General features: G+C 42.0%; 1 protein-coding gene across 5 annotated transcripts in view; it reads left to right on the top strand.

Annotated features, from left to right (window-relative positions):
* The window catches only part of znf385b (zinc finger protein 385B), a 107,814-nt gene that overhangs the window by 28,694 nt on the left and 62,982 nt on the right, over window positions 1-16,138 (top strand). The window contains exon 1 of one of the 5 annotated variants that reach the window (XM_010880111.4): window positions 3,872-4,937. The exons of 3 other annotated variants lie outside the window; for them this stretch is intronic. In XM_010880111.4, the coding sequence (XP_010878413.1) occupies window positions 4,913-4,937 (25 nt within the window). In that variant the 5' untranslated portion in view covers window positions 3,872-4,912. Of the gene's footprint in view, window positions 1-3,871; window positions 4,938-14,241; window positions 14,358-16,138 lie in introns of those variants that run through there. One more of the 5 variants, XM_034286981.1, reaches the window with a different exon arrangement.

The following is a 16,138-nucleotide window of genomic DNA, read 5'->3' as shown; positions in this document are numbered from 1 at the left end:
GTAACTGACTAAAGAAACAACTGCTATTCAGCTGTTCTCAATTTATTGGTGATAAGAATGCTCTCATGGTGGACATTACAAGACCATTTGGAATAGAAACTTGCATTTTCTCAATATTTTCACAATTTCAAGGGTTATGAATAATGTTGGACATGACATCTTTCGTAAAATTTTTTTAAGAGACTGATATAGTTACGTTATTCATTTGTATCTCCAGCACAATGTCTTACTGTGTTTTGTCACTTATGTTATTTCCAGCCAGAGGAAACCTATTGGTGAAATAAAAATTCACTATGGCTCAAAATCTGGCGACCAGAACTGGCGATTGGTTGAGTACCAGAAGATGACAAATGAAATACATTATGCCTTTTGTAAGCATGTGGTACAAAAGCAGTGGGTATTTTAAAGATTATGACTGCGTCAGACAGCATGAGACCCTAAAACTGTACAACAACAGTGTCAGACATTGGCTCTGCTGGGATAAGTGTAAGATCTGAGACACTGCCCGCTCGCTGGGGTGCTTTCAAAGGCAGGAGAGAGCAAATCGAGCGTACGTGGAAGCCAAGCTGATACCCAAATATAACATGGTCTGTAATATCACCAAAGAGACTGTCCTATTAAAAAGCAAGCTCCCTCTGTATACTAATAGAAAGAGCTTGTGTCCAGTTTAATGATGTCATAGAAGGCATTCAAAATAAATATACATTTGATCAAGTTGCCTTGTCCCCTTACGTATCAATCATGCATCTTGATGAAGGAATGTAACAAAGTGGGCGAAGATCCTTACCTGTCAATATCGTAATGGGCCACTTTGAAGTTTAGCATACCAATGTGAAAGGCATTTACCATAGTGTAAGATTGTTTTAGCCATGTTTGCAAAAAATCGTAAGGGCTGTCACGATTATGACATTTTAGTTGAAGATTAATTATTCATACTGTAAATTGTATGTCACTATTATAGTTTAAGCCTAATAAGACTGTAGGCCTAAACATACATGTGATGGATCTTGAAATTTGTGGTGTTTGTGCTTTTGAGCACCACCTTTCTGGTGCATATCCAGCAAATTCGACTCCTCAATATTATTGGACCCACCTCTTTCATTTAGCTTAAAACCAAAATGCATGGTATTTGTGTAGACATTCAGTTTGGAAACCTGATTTTGGAATTAAAATATTGTGCAAAAAAATCATTGTCGTAAAAATAATTGCGATATTGCTCAAATAATCGCGATCAGACAATGATGTAATAGTTGCGACAGCCCTGGATAGGTCTTAATGCTGATCTTAGTAGCCTAATCATAGGAATAAGGAAAGCAGTGTGAACAGATGAAATTACTGGATTCATATTTATGTACAAATAACCTAATTGGTCTTAGTTAATGTACGTATAATTAATGTATAAGATGCAAGGCCGTAATTACAATATATATTGGGGGGACACAGCTCAAAATGCCCTTCCCCCGAATATATTGATATATAAATGATGAATAAAATAAAAATGCGCTACGACAGGCATGCGCCGCCGTCCAAAAATAATCATTTGCAAATGTAAACATAATCATAACTAAACTTTTGCCATTTTTATTACTACCGGTTCTAGTTTTGCGGTTTACTGCAGTTCTGTGTGTGGTTTTTCCACATGTTGTTGCGGTACCGCAGCAGAAGCCGTCGGTCGATTGCAGGTGTTAGGTACGATCTACAACGAACACTATACTCTCTTATTACTTTCAAATGTATTATAAAGTGGAAAACTGAAATGGAATATGAGTGTTATGTATATCTTCCTATCGATTGTGATAGTTTTAACATCAACACGTCATTTTGCGCTGGAACAGTAATTTTGGAAATAAATAATAGCAAAAAGCGTCAGTAATTGCATATAGCAAACAAAAATAATTGGTGAAAATGGGCCGGAGTGCGAGTGCTAATCAATTCAACTAACGTTAATGTCTTACGTTAATGATTTTGTTAGAAATGTTAGAAAGCCCATGTGAAGTCTGAGTAGTGTCAATCATTTATGTTGAGCTACATGTGTTATTTGTGCAGACAGTAGTCGTTTTCATTGATTGCATATGCGTATAGTATACTGTATAGTTGTATTTGCTTATGATAAATAGCATTATTAGTGTTTGTCTGATTAAAGTGCAAGCAGTTTTATTAGTCAGCTTTCATTCACAGTGAGTGTCATCATGAACAAGTGGAATGTTTTTTTTGGGGCAGCCTCAGAAAAGAAAAGTTGAGAGCAGTGAGAAAATAAGCACCAGCCATATGATAGAAGTATGCAGTAGCACAAGGGGAGAGTCAATGTTTATTTATATAATAATCATTGCCATTCAGATCAGAAATGGTTAATAATCCATTCCTGAATATCATGGCTAGAAACATGTTGACTGATATTTCTTTCACATTCACTCTGGTCCGTTTAGAATAAAGAAAGAGAGGGAGAGAGAGGGTATGAGGATGCCAACAGGGCAGGGAGAGTAGTTGACATGGAGGTGAGTGAGAAAAGGAGCAAATATTGCTGACTGATCTGATATTGCCATGTTGGTGTTGTTCCCAACAACATCATAATTAATGTTGGCACAGGTACCACTAAGGTTCCTTTAGGCACAGGTGTTTCTGAGGTTAGGGTTAGGTCAAAGTGTTGGGGGCAAGGGAATGTTGTTTCTTTGGACTGGGGTAACCAACTAACTACAGGTCAGTTGATGGTCCTGGAGAAACATTAATTATGATGTTTTAGGAACAATACCAACACTGTGATATCAGATTGTGTGAATATTGATGGTTAAGAATCTAATAAATATTTAAAACATTTTGGAATGTTCTTCTTGGGGAACCCCAGACCCCTGGCTAAATTTTACCCCCCCCCCCCCCCCCCCCCCCCCCCCCCCCCCCCCCCCCCAATGTTGACTCCATCGCTAAGGCCTTGATAAGATGTTATTTTTACCAAATTTGAACTGAATGACTTTTCCACTAGATGAAAATGTTAGCCCGAGCCCCGGAATGTTCCATTCTACACAGAAGATCATTTAAAGCTTCACAGTTGTTCCACTGATGCGGATGTACTGTGAGGCAGTGACTTGGACCCCTTATCTGTTCAATCTTCTGTGTTATTTGACAGTTAATAGAACTTATTTTTTTATTCACTATTCTAAGTGTATTACCTGCCATACCAACATTCGTTGGTGCATTGTGTAGAATCCTGGCTCTAACGTTTACAAGACTGAAAATTAAACAACGACGATGTCTTCTGTTATTTTATGCTGCTATTTAATCTAGTAGTACAGTAAAAATACACATGACTTTCCTCAAGTAATTCTATTTAAAGGGGTCAAGAGGTTTAAAAATGGCAGCAATATTTAAATGACTCACTCCACCTTTCTACAGTAGGGCTGCAAAACTCGCCCCTAGTTGTAATGAGTTATGCACACAATGCATAAAGATGAACAGTACATTTCTCCAATGTCTGTAAATTAAAATGTTGCCGGGCAAGATCAAATATCTGGCGCCACATTTTCCTAATGGAAAACCTGACATCCACACACGCACACACACACACACACACACACATACACACTCATTGTATGTACTTTATTGGAATCCATAAGTCAGTACAGTCAAAAGGCTTCAGTTTAAAGTTAATGGATATCTAGGCTCTTCTGGGTACATACAAGTTGCACCTCCTCCTCCATTTGGCCCGGCTGCCAATGACCTCTCACATCGAGCAGTACGGTTAACTCCCTTGTTGCCTTGCTCTTGTTTTTGGCAAGTCTGCAATCTGAAGGCCACGCACTCTCAGACGGTGAGCGTGGCAGAGCCCACCAAATACCAGGACTGTGTGTAGTGTGCAGCGAAACCCTGGGCTGTTCAGGCGTGAAACAAGGGGATGGTATTTTAGGACCTTGTCAGCAAAGGTCCACTCCATGTGGCGGTCGAATGGGCAGCCCACTTCCAAGATGAGACACCACCATACATACACACACAGTCATGATGCGGTGATCAGCTGCAGTATATCTCTTTGTCATGTGTCACTTTCTAAGCCACTTCTCTGTTCGTTTTCTCACCCCTTTCGGCAGACAGCCAGTAGCTCCATCCAGCCTGTCAGTGATTCACTACAGCTTCAAGCATAACTAGTAACAAGGATCCTCTATTTTGGTTTCAGTCTGTGTTTCCTTTGTGTGCAATTTCATTTTGTGCGGCTCATCCATTTAGCCTGGTCTCACCTGTTTACAGCTGAAATGGAAAGCATTATTCTCAGCGGCTGGCGGCCGATGTGACAGTGCTGTGTTGTGTGTAAATTCCAATTCACCGTGCCGGGAGGAAAATCCACTGAGCCATTTATCAAAATACTTTCGGCTGGTTTGGTTTAACTGGTCTGTGGGCGAGAAAGATAAGAATGAGGAATAGAGAGAGAGAGAGAGTGTGAGGAAAGTGAAAATCAACAAGAGAAAGCTATCCAGAGAGAGTGAGAGAACAAACTATTCAATGAAAATGAGTCAAAACAAGAGGTACTAGAGGATTTGTTCACCCTTGTTTTATCTCAGTTCCTCCAACCCTGTGGCTGCTTCATTGCACATCAACAACTGCAGGAGAAATCACCCTCTCGTGCTCGCCAGATTTTCTTTCTCCTCCTCCTCCTCCTTTTTCTCCTGCTGCTTGCGTCCGCCTGTCTGCTGCTCTAGCTTGAATGCTGCCGAAGTGTCAGAGCTTTCCATTCCTGTGAAGGTGCTGCAAGTCTATTGTCACATAGAGGATAAGAGGCAGACACTGAGACAACCTGCAGTAGTACCCTGCTCCCGCAGAGCTCCAGGCTGCGTCTCATACGCTCATCTCTCCGGGATTCTCCCTCCCTGCCCTTTCCTTTTAATTCTCTCCATCAAAGAAATCTGGCAACAAAGAGAAGCTAGTGAAAATGTGGACCAGCTTCCTCAGCAGAGGTATGTGATTTTACAGCACAGTACCTGTGGAGTTCTGCAATGTTAGTGTTTTAGATTTTGTCGATGCTTTTGTTGTACTTTTTTTTCTCCTGCTGTCCTGTTACCATCTCCAAACCACCTCATTTGATTCTAGTTCATGTGTTGTCGTTGAAAAACATAATCCAACCTGGAATGATGTGTCGATCTTCAACAGAATGTTGAACCCGAAGATTTACCAAGACCGAGTCCACGTTTATGCTTTTTTATTTTTATTTTTATAAAAAGTTGCTGTAGAAGACTAACGAGGATTTAACGTTGCATCCATTCCTATCCTACTGTGCTCTTTTGAATCATTAGATTAACGATGCCTTACAGTTTAGCCTGGCAGGGACATGGAGGAGATTTGACATTACTGCGTTGAAGGTTCTGGCTTGTGATGGCCTGTCTCCGCGATGACAGGCAACCTCTTCCATACGTAAACGTGACACTTCACCCCTGTCCCCCGGATTTTGCCTCAGAAAAGTATAAATAGTCTTATTGGGATTGAATGTAAATAGGAGCGTCTGCTGAATGGCTGAAATGAAACAGCTGGCTTAATGAAGAGCGAGGAGGGATCCAACCTGTCTGTGACTGCAGGCGTCGTAGATTAAACCCGCCGTTAGGGAGTGTGTGTATGCATGTGTGTGTGTGCGTGTGTGCGTGTGTGCGTGTGTGCGTGTGTGCGTGTGTGCGTGTGTGTGTGTGTGCGCGTGTGTGTGTGCGTGTGTGTGTGCGTGTGTGTGTGTGTGTGTGTGCGTGTGTGTGTGCGTGTGTGTGCGTGTGTGTGCGTGTGTGTGTGTGTGCGTGTGTGTGTGCGTGTGTGTGTGTGTGCGTGCGTGTGTGTGTGCGTGTGTGTGTGTGCGTGTGTGTGTGTGCGTGTGTGTGACGGTGGGGGGCACAGCAGACCGCTATGTGTTAGGGGCTGAGAAATGTGATGCGCACCGAGTTCTCAATGTCTCTACCCCCCCTCACCCCCCCCCCAACACACTCACACACACACACACACACACACACCAATGATGCCCTCTGGAGCTAAACACTTATACGCTCTTCTGGACAGGAAGCCAATGGCCATGGAAGAAGGGGGCTTGGGTTGGTATTGAGGGGTAACATTTTTGGATCTGTGCCATTGCCAGAAATCTGAGTTTGTTTTCAACGACTTTAACGACTGGAGACACCCAGGGGTGGAATGATTGAGTTAATTCACTGTTGGGATTTGGATTCCCATCTTCAGAGCAAACCATCGCTTCTCTTATCATAAGGAATGCATTGGTGGCGGAGGCCATGTTTATGCTGCTCATTATACACTCTGAATAGTTGAATGGAATAATACTTTCAATGTAGGCTAGTGTTACGTTCTGTGTGTGTTGTATGCAAAATATTCAGGTCTTGTGGATTTATTTCCGGAAATTGCTGTTTAGCTGTAGCATTTTAGTCCCTTTCTCTGTTAAGACTAAAGACCTGAAGGTGTGTATGAGTGAGGACAGTATTTCTTGCAAGCAAACACACAAACACACACACACACACACACTAACCAGTCCCACACCATTGCCCCCGGCTCTGTGCCTTAAGGCACCACGCCAGGTTATGTGACCACATGCTCGCTCTCATTCGCCATCGTCACTCACATTGGAAGGTTATGGGAGCTTTCTGTCAGTGGTCCAGTCCCAAAAGGCACCCTAGTCCCTGTGAAGTACACTACTGTACATGTGGAATACGGTGGCTTTTGGGACCCAGCTACTGAGGCTGATGCAGCACGGGGCCAGTCAAGGTGTCCCTTTGAGATAAAACTGTGTAATGAGGGCCCAGAGAGAAGTCCTGCCCGCTGAACTGGAACACCAAGGGCATTCCTGCGCTACTGCACTGGGACCGCTCTCAGTGATGGGAAAAGATCTCCATTTATTTCTTATACCTAATTCCATATAATGGCTCTCTCTCTATGCAGGTTGTTGATGGGGAACAGTGTGTGTGGTCAGAGTAGGTGGAGATATTGTGTGTGTGCGTGTGTGTGTGTGATTTCGTCTTTTGTGATGATGCTTTTGGAGTTTTGAACTAAGTCAATTAAAATCAAAAGTTAATTGTCACATTCTTTGTTATCAACGTTTGTGAACCAGCAGAGAAATAATATCTTACCATAAATGGTTACTGTGAATAAATTAAACATGTGAATATATGAAATATTAACACAAGGAATATATACCGGTGACAATGACAGAAAAATAACATGCCTACACATGGAGTGTCTGTACCAAAACAACATGCGGGGGACTCAATTCAGTGTTTTGTCCTTGAGCAAGGCAGTGAATGCTAAATGCTCCTTTAAGTTGCTCTGGATGATAGTGTTTTGTAAATTACTAAAATGTAAAATCTAGAGGTCCTGGAGGGCAGGGACAAGCACCTGCAATCAAGGGATGTGTTTTTGCCATACCAAGTAGTGATGCATTCTGTCAGATGCTATTAATGGAGCAGCTCCAGAGCTTTTCAGCCTCCGAAGGGGAAAGAGGCGCTGACATGCTGTCTTCACAACTGTCTGGCCGTGTGGAACATGCTACTGTAGTTTGCTGGTGACGTGGACACAAAGGGACTTGATGCTCTACGCCTGTTCCACTTCAGCCCGTCAGTGTGGACAGGCTCACGCCCCTCCCTTTCCCGAAGTACGCTATCACCTCCGTAGCCTGGCTGATGTTGACAGTGAGATTGTTGTCCCGATGCAGCCTGGCACAGGGCGGTAAATACGGCCAAGGGAGTCATTTTAGTCCTGCCAGCCTCCCTCCTTGGCTTTTCCTAAATAACACCATTGAACGCAGTTGTTTTTAAGTTAAGAGGATGTCTTATCCGGGATGTCGAAAAGGGTTTTTGTCAAATCCTCGTCAGTGCCACAATCTGGTAATGTTTTTAAGTTAAGAGGATGTCTTATCCGGGATGTCGAAAAGGGTTTTTGTCAAATCCTCGTCAGTGCCACAATCTGGTAATACTTTTGGATGTATATAGTTTTAGAAACAGTAGATTCCATTACCAAATAACTCTGTAATTTTAGTCACAACCCAATGATTTTTCTTCCCCAAAAGAACATTTTAATAGATGTGTTATGCTGTGAGAAGATTTGAGTCCAACAAGGCCTTTCTATTGTTAACTACCCTGTGACATTGATACAGACCCCCCAGTAGAGGTGTATGTTACGTTGAGAATGAATCCCAGTACCACACAGTGCACTATTTCTGAATTGGGCCATTTGGAGAATAGGGAGCCACTGCCGTGTGTCACACAGTTTTAGATTGGCAGCTCCAGCCTCTCGTACTGCTCTCCAGTGGATATTTAGTTTGCCTTCAATCATATCAACATGTCAGCAATCTCCCATCCCTGTGCCTGGTAACTTTACAGCATGCCGTGTCCTCTCGCTTGGCCGTAATGCTGTCTCTAGGTGGCGAATAAATGCGTCTTTCAAGGTGAAATACACCAATCTACCGCTGATAAAAGATCAGATATGAAACTCTCTGTTCATTTGACTTTATTTTACAGCGTTTAATGGCTTTGAATCACATTTCTAATCCGTGCACACTCCTTCTGCATTCCTTTTTGTAGAAAAAGATGCTGAATCCTGTAGCTATGAAATCCTGTCCTCAGATGGCTTTGGAAAAGTGATGTGACAAGGGTCCTCTGGGCTGCAGCTTTATAGTGTGAGGATTTCAGTTTTCTCCTTTTTATCATACACCACCTCTGTGCAGGTTTCTAGTTATACTCCCTGTGGATTTGAACACACGCTCACACACACAGGCAGAAACATACACACAGTGTGGATTTACTTTGATTTGTTCCCTGGTTCAGGAGAGCTTCATTGATGTTGTCACCTCTGGCAGACAACACTATCAAAGCAGGGGAAATAGTGAAATGATATTGATTCATACTGAGGCCACTGCTGTCATTTAAAAAGAATAAGTGTTGATATAAATTCAATTTTCACTGACAGGAATGACAGACAGTAGATTGGAATGCAGCTCGGCTGCACTGGAGGTCACCCTGCTTTCGCTGCAGTTTGTTGTAGGATCTTTGCACTTGCTTACGGTATTTAAAATTAAAAAGATGCTTGGACACCTACATCTACAGTGTCTTGTTGCAGGTAAACATAAAATGTAAGAACTTGCCCACTGGTCTAGTTTGTATTATATATTTTTATTTAAAGCTTACATTACAGCCTATTTGCAGCTGTCAAAGAGTGTGGAACAGAATGTAGAAGTACATAAAAAAAAAGCACCAAGCAGACAACCAAGGTCTGTGACCTGGGAAGCCTATGGATGTTGCATACGGGCCAGAATAGCCCAGTGAGCGGGGAGCAATCGCCAGCAGAGATTTCTTGGTCTCATTGTGTTCTATCAAAGTCCTCTAGTAACACACTGTAGCAGGTAAAGCTGATTGAGGTCACCAGGTTAGTGAACGTGCCCTCACACATGTTGACCCACATTATTTCCTAGTTGGAATAGCAGTGTGTGGGGAAAAAAGCAGACTGGCCGTAAAGGAAAGCGTGCCGCGATCTTTGCCTCCCAAATCCATTGTTGTTACAGTGAGAGTGCCATACCTTCAATGGATATAGTGGCTCTTTTCCACACGTTATTATGTAAAAAAACACAAAATCATGATTTGGCAAACATTTATTTTTTATCTAATTCAGTTAGAACATTTAATATAAAAAAATAAATTCACTTTGTGTGATTTTTTGGGGGGAGATTCCAATTCCTGTCATTATAACGATCATGCCATCATTAAACACTGAGCAAAAACCAGGTGGCTACTGTGGGAGTTCACACCCCCCTGACGAAGTGCTGTTCCACGGAAAAAGGTGTAACTGTTGGTCTTGCTGCCAGAACGGTAACTTTTCCGACACACCAGTTTGGACCCTAATCTCATCCATGTGTAACACTGATTGAGAAGACAAATAGTCAGATACATTTGGACCCGATATATGGAAAAGTGCTTCTGTGCTGTTGAAACCTCCAATACCTCCAATAGCTGTACAGGGGACAGGCTAGACTGGATTAGCACTGGAGGTTTTCACCATGAGATCATTATTAATAACATTAACAACAGCTTTTGGAAAATGTATTCCAGATTAACGCTCATACAATATTGCCAAGGAAAACCACAACAGTTGAGTGTTCAAGACCTGTTATTATTTCAAATAATAAAAGGAATCAAATGATAAATGGTTTCTATAGCTCTCAGAACTCTTCAAATACTAGGAATATTGTAAACATTATGCCACCAGGACAATAGGCTGTATTTTTCTTACATTCCACTCCCTATACTCATTGTCACATGCCAAGCTTTCGGGCCTTTCGTCAGTCTTCAAATATAAACATTCTTTCATTAATGAGCTTGTGAAGAAGAGAGGACTTGATCCTGATTGAATAACCCTGACAGCTATCGTCCAATCACAATGATTATGGAAATATTGGAACGCTATAATTCTCTCGCCACAGACCAGTATCCAGAAGAGTTTGTGTTTTCCGTGAAGTCCGTGATGCAGCTGCTTTTCCCTTTACAATCAGTTAACAGTCCCTGACACATTCTTCTCCTGTCCAACTCATTACGTTTGCCTTTGGTTGGACCTTTTGCCTCTTTGCTTTGTAAAAGTTATAACTGACTGGTTTGTTCTCAGCCATGTAATTTGCTGTAGTTGTTTTCTGTATAGTACATACATTCAGTTTTGGATGAATGCTTCCATTTACCCACAAGTTGCTGATTTGTATTTGTTTTAATGGTCCATGTACAGAAGGGACAACATTCTCAATAAATGTTTTGATAAACCTGATGACAGATTTTGGGATGGCAGTTAGAATCTATTGTTCGGTTCCTGACCGTTAACCAGGTTTCCTTGTAAACGTGCTCTGTCACCTTATTAACCGGCAAAATAAGGAGAAATTAAAGTCTGTTCTGTCAGCTGATGGAAACATTAACAGTAGCGTGGATTCCAACTGCTGAGACCAACAGTTTTTGCTTGTCGGCAGGTAATAGCGGAATGTAGGTGCGGCCTGACATGATTAAAGGGAGACAAAGAATGGACCTGCAGCAGTTTGGAAAAGGGGGTGTAGTGGTGATTGGGGTGTCTGTCCCAAAGAAGACGTGTTGGAAAGTACATTCCTTAAATTCGCTTTGATAAAACAATAGTGTTGTCAGGGAGCTTGGTCTCTAGTGTAGTTCAGTGAACCAGGATGGCTACTCACTGGCTTCTCAGAGACACTATGGACTGATATTCCCTTTGATAAAGTCTCCATCCAAAACAATAGTGTTGTCAGGGAGCTTGGTCTCTAGTGTAGTTCAGTGAACCAGGATGGCTACTCACTGGCTTCTCAGAGACACTATGGACTGATATTCCCTTTGATAAAGTCTCCATCCAAAACAATAGTGTTGTCAGGGAGCTTGGTCTCTAATTTAGTTCAGTGAACCAGGATGGCTACTCACTGGCTTCTCAGAGACACTATGGACTGATATTCCCTTTGATGGACATTGTCTGACATTGTTCTGCTTTTTTAAAGAACGTACACATGCCTTAATGCACACACATCCACACACACACCCACACACACACCTCGGTTTACAGAAACAAGGCGAAAGGGAGTGAATGAGGTATTTACACTGTGTCTACTCCAGATTAAACATGTATGAGTTTTGATTGCTGTTCTAGGTCTTGGTGCATAATAGTCTTCCTGGGGTTTTCTGACAGCAAATTACTTAGATATCGTCTACTGAGACCCAATGCATATTGCTGGCTGTGGCTTTTTTCAGTTGCTATATTTGTGTGTAAGGACAGCATATGACAGGGCATTCCTGACAGCGAATAAGGGTCTGTTTTCAACAGTCTCAACATGTTACTACAACACATTCAGGGTTTGTATAACAGTGATACATTTGTCCTTATGCTCCCAAACCAGGACACAGTCTCTCAGCCAAATGCAGAATAACACAAAGTACTCCAGAAGTACCATCAACAGACCTGACCCAGAAGAGGAAAGGCTTTTGTTTTTTTTAAGTAAAAAACTCAGGAAGTAATTGATCCCTTTGCACAATAACACAATGAGGCAGGACATGTATTGACACCTATGTTGACAAGGATTGTTGTCAGTGGTACGAGAATAATTACTGTAAATAATCTAAGTTGACTCTAATGTTATATCTTATCTTTGTGAGAGTTTGTGAGTGTCTACATTGTGAACAGCTCAGACCAACTCACAGCCTATTACGATATCACCAGAATACAGTACGGGCCATTAATCTACCTTTAAAATAAAGCCTTTCATATATGATCCGGTGATTTTCTTTTATTGAATCATCTGGAGATGTTAGAGGAACATGTCTGTGTTTCACAAGGTTATCTGAGTGCTTTTCCTGGTTTAGATCATTGATGCTTTTGCCAACATTTTAGCCAAGCATTTTACATTAGTGAACAATTTTCTGGGCTACTTTGAGAAGTGTTTATCACACATTCATTACAGTTTTTTTAATGCATTGTAGGTAATCACAACCGTGTCAATTAATTTCTAAACCAACACAAAAGAAGCACTCAAATCTCAAGGCAGAAAAAAATGGAAAACAACTCTCCATGTGCTTCAGTTACTTATGAGAAGTAGAAACAACCCAGTATTCAAATACCAGTAACCACATTAGGCACAGTGATTGGGGAAAGGGGTGAAGCACATACATTAACATAAGTCTATAAAGATGTGGATTATGCTTTGTGCATTCTGAAAATAGGTCAATGCATACTGATCAAGAGCCCATCTCTATAGTAGGAAATACTGTATACAAGTGACCAACACTATCCTTACTACTGTTTTAATTACGTGGATTAGAACACATTTATTGTAGCCTTTCTTCAGTCAAGCCGTATAAACTCACTATATTAAGTTGAAGACTTTTACTTCACTGCAGAGAAAATAATTGTATTTTCTGATACAACGGAGAGTGCACACAAGTTATTTCTTCAGTTTTTTTCAGAATTTCAGGCATTTTACTTTCTTCTGTGGGTTGTTCTGTTCCTCAACTAAGGAAATAGGTGAGTAGTATTGTAACGGAGAGAGACAGTGCCAGAAGAACTGTAAAAACCTGCAGGGCACCGTACAACATCCCCACACTTCTCCCCTCTCTCTCTCTTCTACTTTCTGCTGCCCCGAGCTGCTTTCCTGGTGCTCTTTCTGACTTGCATGCACCCTCTGACAAGGCCTGATTAGGGGCAGGTGTTCTTCCTTAAAGACTGCCAACTGAGCTGTGTTCAACCATAGCAGCTAGGCTGCGTTCAAGGTCCTGAAAGGTCCGTCTTTGACTTTGACTAGCAAACAGCAACTTATTGCAAAGGTAAAAAGCGGGAACTCAGATTTCCCCCTTCAGAGCACTAACAGTTGAAGCTGTGTGGGATCATTGGACAGGGAAATTAAGAAATGACAGCCAAAGAAGAGTTATGGCAAATTCTGCAAAAAGCTTGGTAGAATTTACCATGGGATTATTTGTCTTCCAAAATACAAAATACTAACTTGTTTTAAAAGCACAAAAGGTTTTTGATACATTTCATCAAATTAATGTTGCTTTTTGTTAACTTCATTGTTTTTGAGCAAATAAACGCTGCTCACATAAATATATCAATATTTTACCTCCAAATTTGACATATTTTACCTCCAAATTTGACATAATTTGTTGTAGTATAGTAGAAGAAAACCATTAAAGGATATACTTTACATAAATATTGAACAGAAAATAAAAAGAATTCCGCAATGTTCTTTTTTTTCTGTTTTATGGAGTATTGAAAAGAAACCTTAATTAATTTGTCCAGCAGTATTGTACTCGTTTGTTTCCACACATAAATTGTTTCTTTATTTCTTCATGCCCAGACTGCTGACTACAGTACACATGATTCTGACTGTAAACAGATTTTCTGCTGCGGTTGACCTAATATGACTGGACTGAAGGTCTTTGTCAAGCTTGGAAGGAAGGATGGATGGATTAATTAATTACGTTAACAGTTTGGGATACTGTGTTGTTCAAGGACAGAATGATAGATTTTTCACATTACCAGCGTAGGATTCGTTCTAGACATCTTTCTGTTACGGGTCAGATGCTGGACCCAGCCTCCCAGCCTGGCATCCCCCTGTAGTTCATTAGGATTCATGGCACGCGAGCATGGTAGGATATAGGGACCACCCATATCAGGTTGACATAGAGCCATCACAGTTTTAATGGAGGGTGAATGGAGACAGTTCAGGAAATAATGTGTGCCCTGTCCCCTTAACACTGTAGATGAGTGAGACTGCTCCCTGCCTTATGTGGACATTTACTATGGGTGGATGAAGAATGATCAGGACAGGATGTCTTCGTTCCTCACTGTCCAGTTGGAGCCCTTGGTCCTCTACATTATAGGTGGGTAACGTCAGCTCAGCCTGTGATTGTTTTGGGGTTTACTGGGAAATGGGTTTGGCAGGGGGTGTGAAGAGGAGGGAGTGGGGCTCCCTCTCAATGGAGGACAACTGGCAGTGTGTGGCAGCAGGACAGCAGGAGGGAGCTGGAGGCCGCAGATGGGAAGTGATGGCTTGGTTTGTCAGCCTGAACTAAGGGCAGATTAATGTTGGACGGAAAAACAACAACTTTACCAATCGCTTAATCAGCGTTGTTCTCTATGTTCGATGGACCTTAGACAAGAAATGTACTGTAGGTAATGTAATGTTTGCAGTATGTCCAAATGTTACAATCCACAACTGCAGCTGGTTGCTTTACAATTGTACATTGAAAAGAAAGCAGAAAAACTCTGCTCTGGGTGAGATCAAGTTGAACCCGCTTTTGAAACTAAAATGACAAATGTATGTGTACTCGAATTCATTGAAAATCACAACTATCATTACAGGTTCATTTTCAGGTTAGATTTTCGTCTATTCTAAAAATGTATACAGTTTTTTCAATACTTGTTCTATTGCATGTTTAAGTACATTGGTTAATTAATGATGATTATCTTTTGCTCTTGTTGCTGTGATGGCTGTTATATTATTTATAATACGTAGTTTTATCTCTCAAAAATCATCCCAGGCAGTCCAGTCATTCTGTTATAAAGCCAGTATGTTTGTTACAGTTTAGCTCCACACGATGCCCATGCAGACTACCTGTATATGTAGGGAAGGTTCCAGAGGATTAACTGTGGCATGTCAGGGCTGCCAACTAAACTTGGTTTATAGAAGTTGGGATATTTTCTCCAAGACGTCTTGATCCCAAGTCTGTATTTGGAGAGTGTTATGGGGGGGAGGGGGGGGGGGGGGCCCTGTCCGTCATCAATTGTCACCAGTGATAATCTCTTCTGATTGGGTTTCAGGACAGAGCCACACCCTGTCCATCTGAGAGTTGCAACAGTGTAGAACTACAGCCAAAATCCTCATCAGATCAGAGAGATGTTACTGTAACCTCCACCCCCCCCCCCCCCTCCAGGCCCCAAGCAGTCTTCGTGCTGTTGCAGTTCAAAGGTCGTGGTGGGTGGGACTTGTCATTTTGTAATATTGTGTTACAAGTCAGGCCAGAGGCTGCAGGAAATCGCAGAAGGATTAAGCAGCTGTGCCTCCCCCGACACGGGTGATCGCCCCAATCGACAGCAGGCGACAGGCTCAGATAGCCACCATGATGACACATGCCAATACTGTAACCCTCCGGTAATATGAGCACATCCAGCCCAGCAGGGAAAACATCTCTCACTCTCATATACACACAGTCATGGGGCATTCACTGAGCCCAAACTGAGATGAGAAGATTGTTGCCCAATGGGCAACTGAACCCCATCAGATTCAAAGGACAAGAAGTGTCAGGTTGAGAGCAAGCTGAGGGAGAGACAAGTTAATGTAAGCTAGATGAAGGAGGTTGACCGAGGCAGCGACAGGAGGGAGAGAAGGACTGTGAAAAGACAGAGGAGACGAGTTAGAGTACGATAGCAGACAGATGTGAAGAGACAGAGGAAGAGCACGAGTGTGTAGAGGCAAGGCCTGCTTAAACAAGATTAAGCTGAGAGCATGCAGACAAAGAGACAGTCTGCAGTACATTCCTCTGTGTTTTGCGAACTAGCTTTGTTTCCTGACTAACGTGTGGAAGAAGCCTGTGAGGGTGAATTGTTGAGAAGAGGCTGGGTCTGGGGCGCCTCTGTCTTCCCCAGGTATGGAGATGGAACA

The sequence above is a fragment of the Esox lucius genome, chromosome 16 (genome assembly GCF_011004845.1).
Source record: "Esox lucius isolate fEsoLuc1 chromosome 16, fEsoLuc1.pri, whole genome shotgun sequence".
NCBI lineage: Eukaryota > Metazoa > Chordata > Actinopteri > Esociformes > Esocidae > Esox > Esox lucius.
Note: the sequence above shows the minus strand (reverse complement) of the source record. Positions and strands in the feature narration are given on the sequence as shown.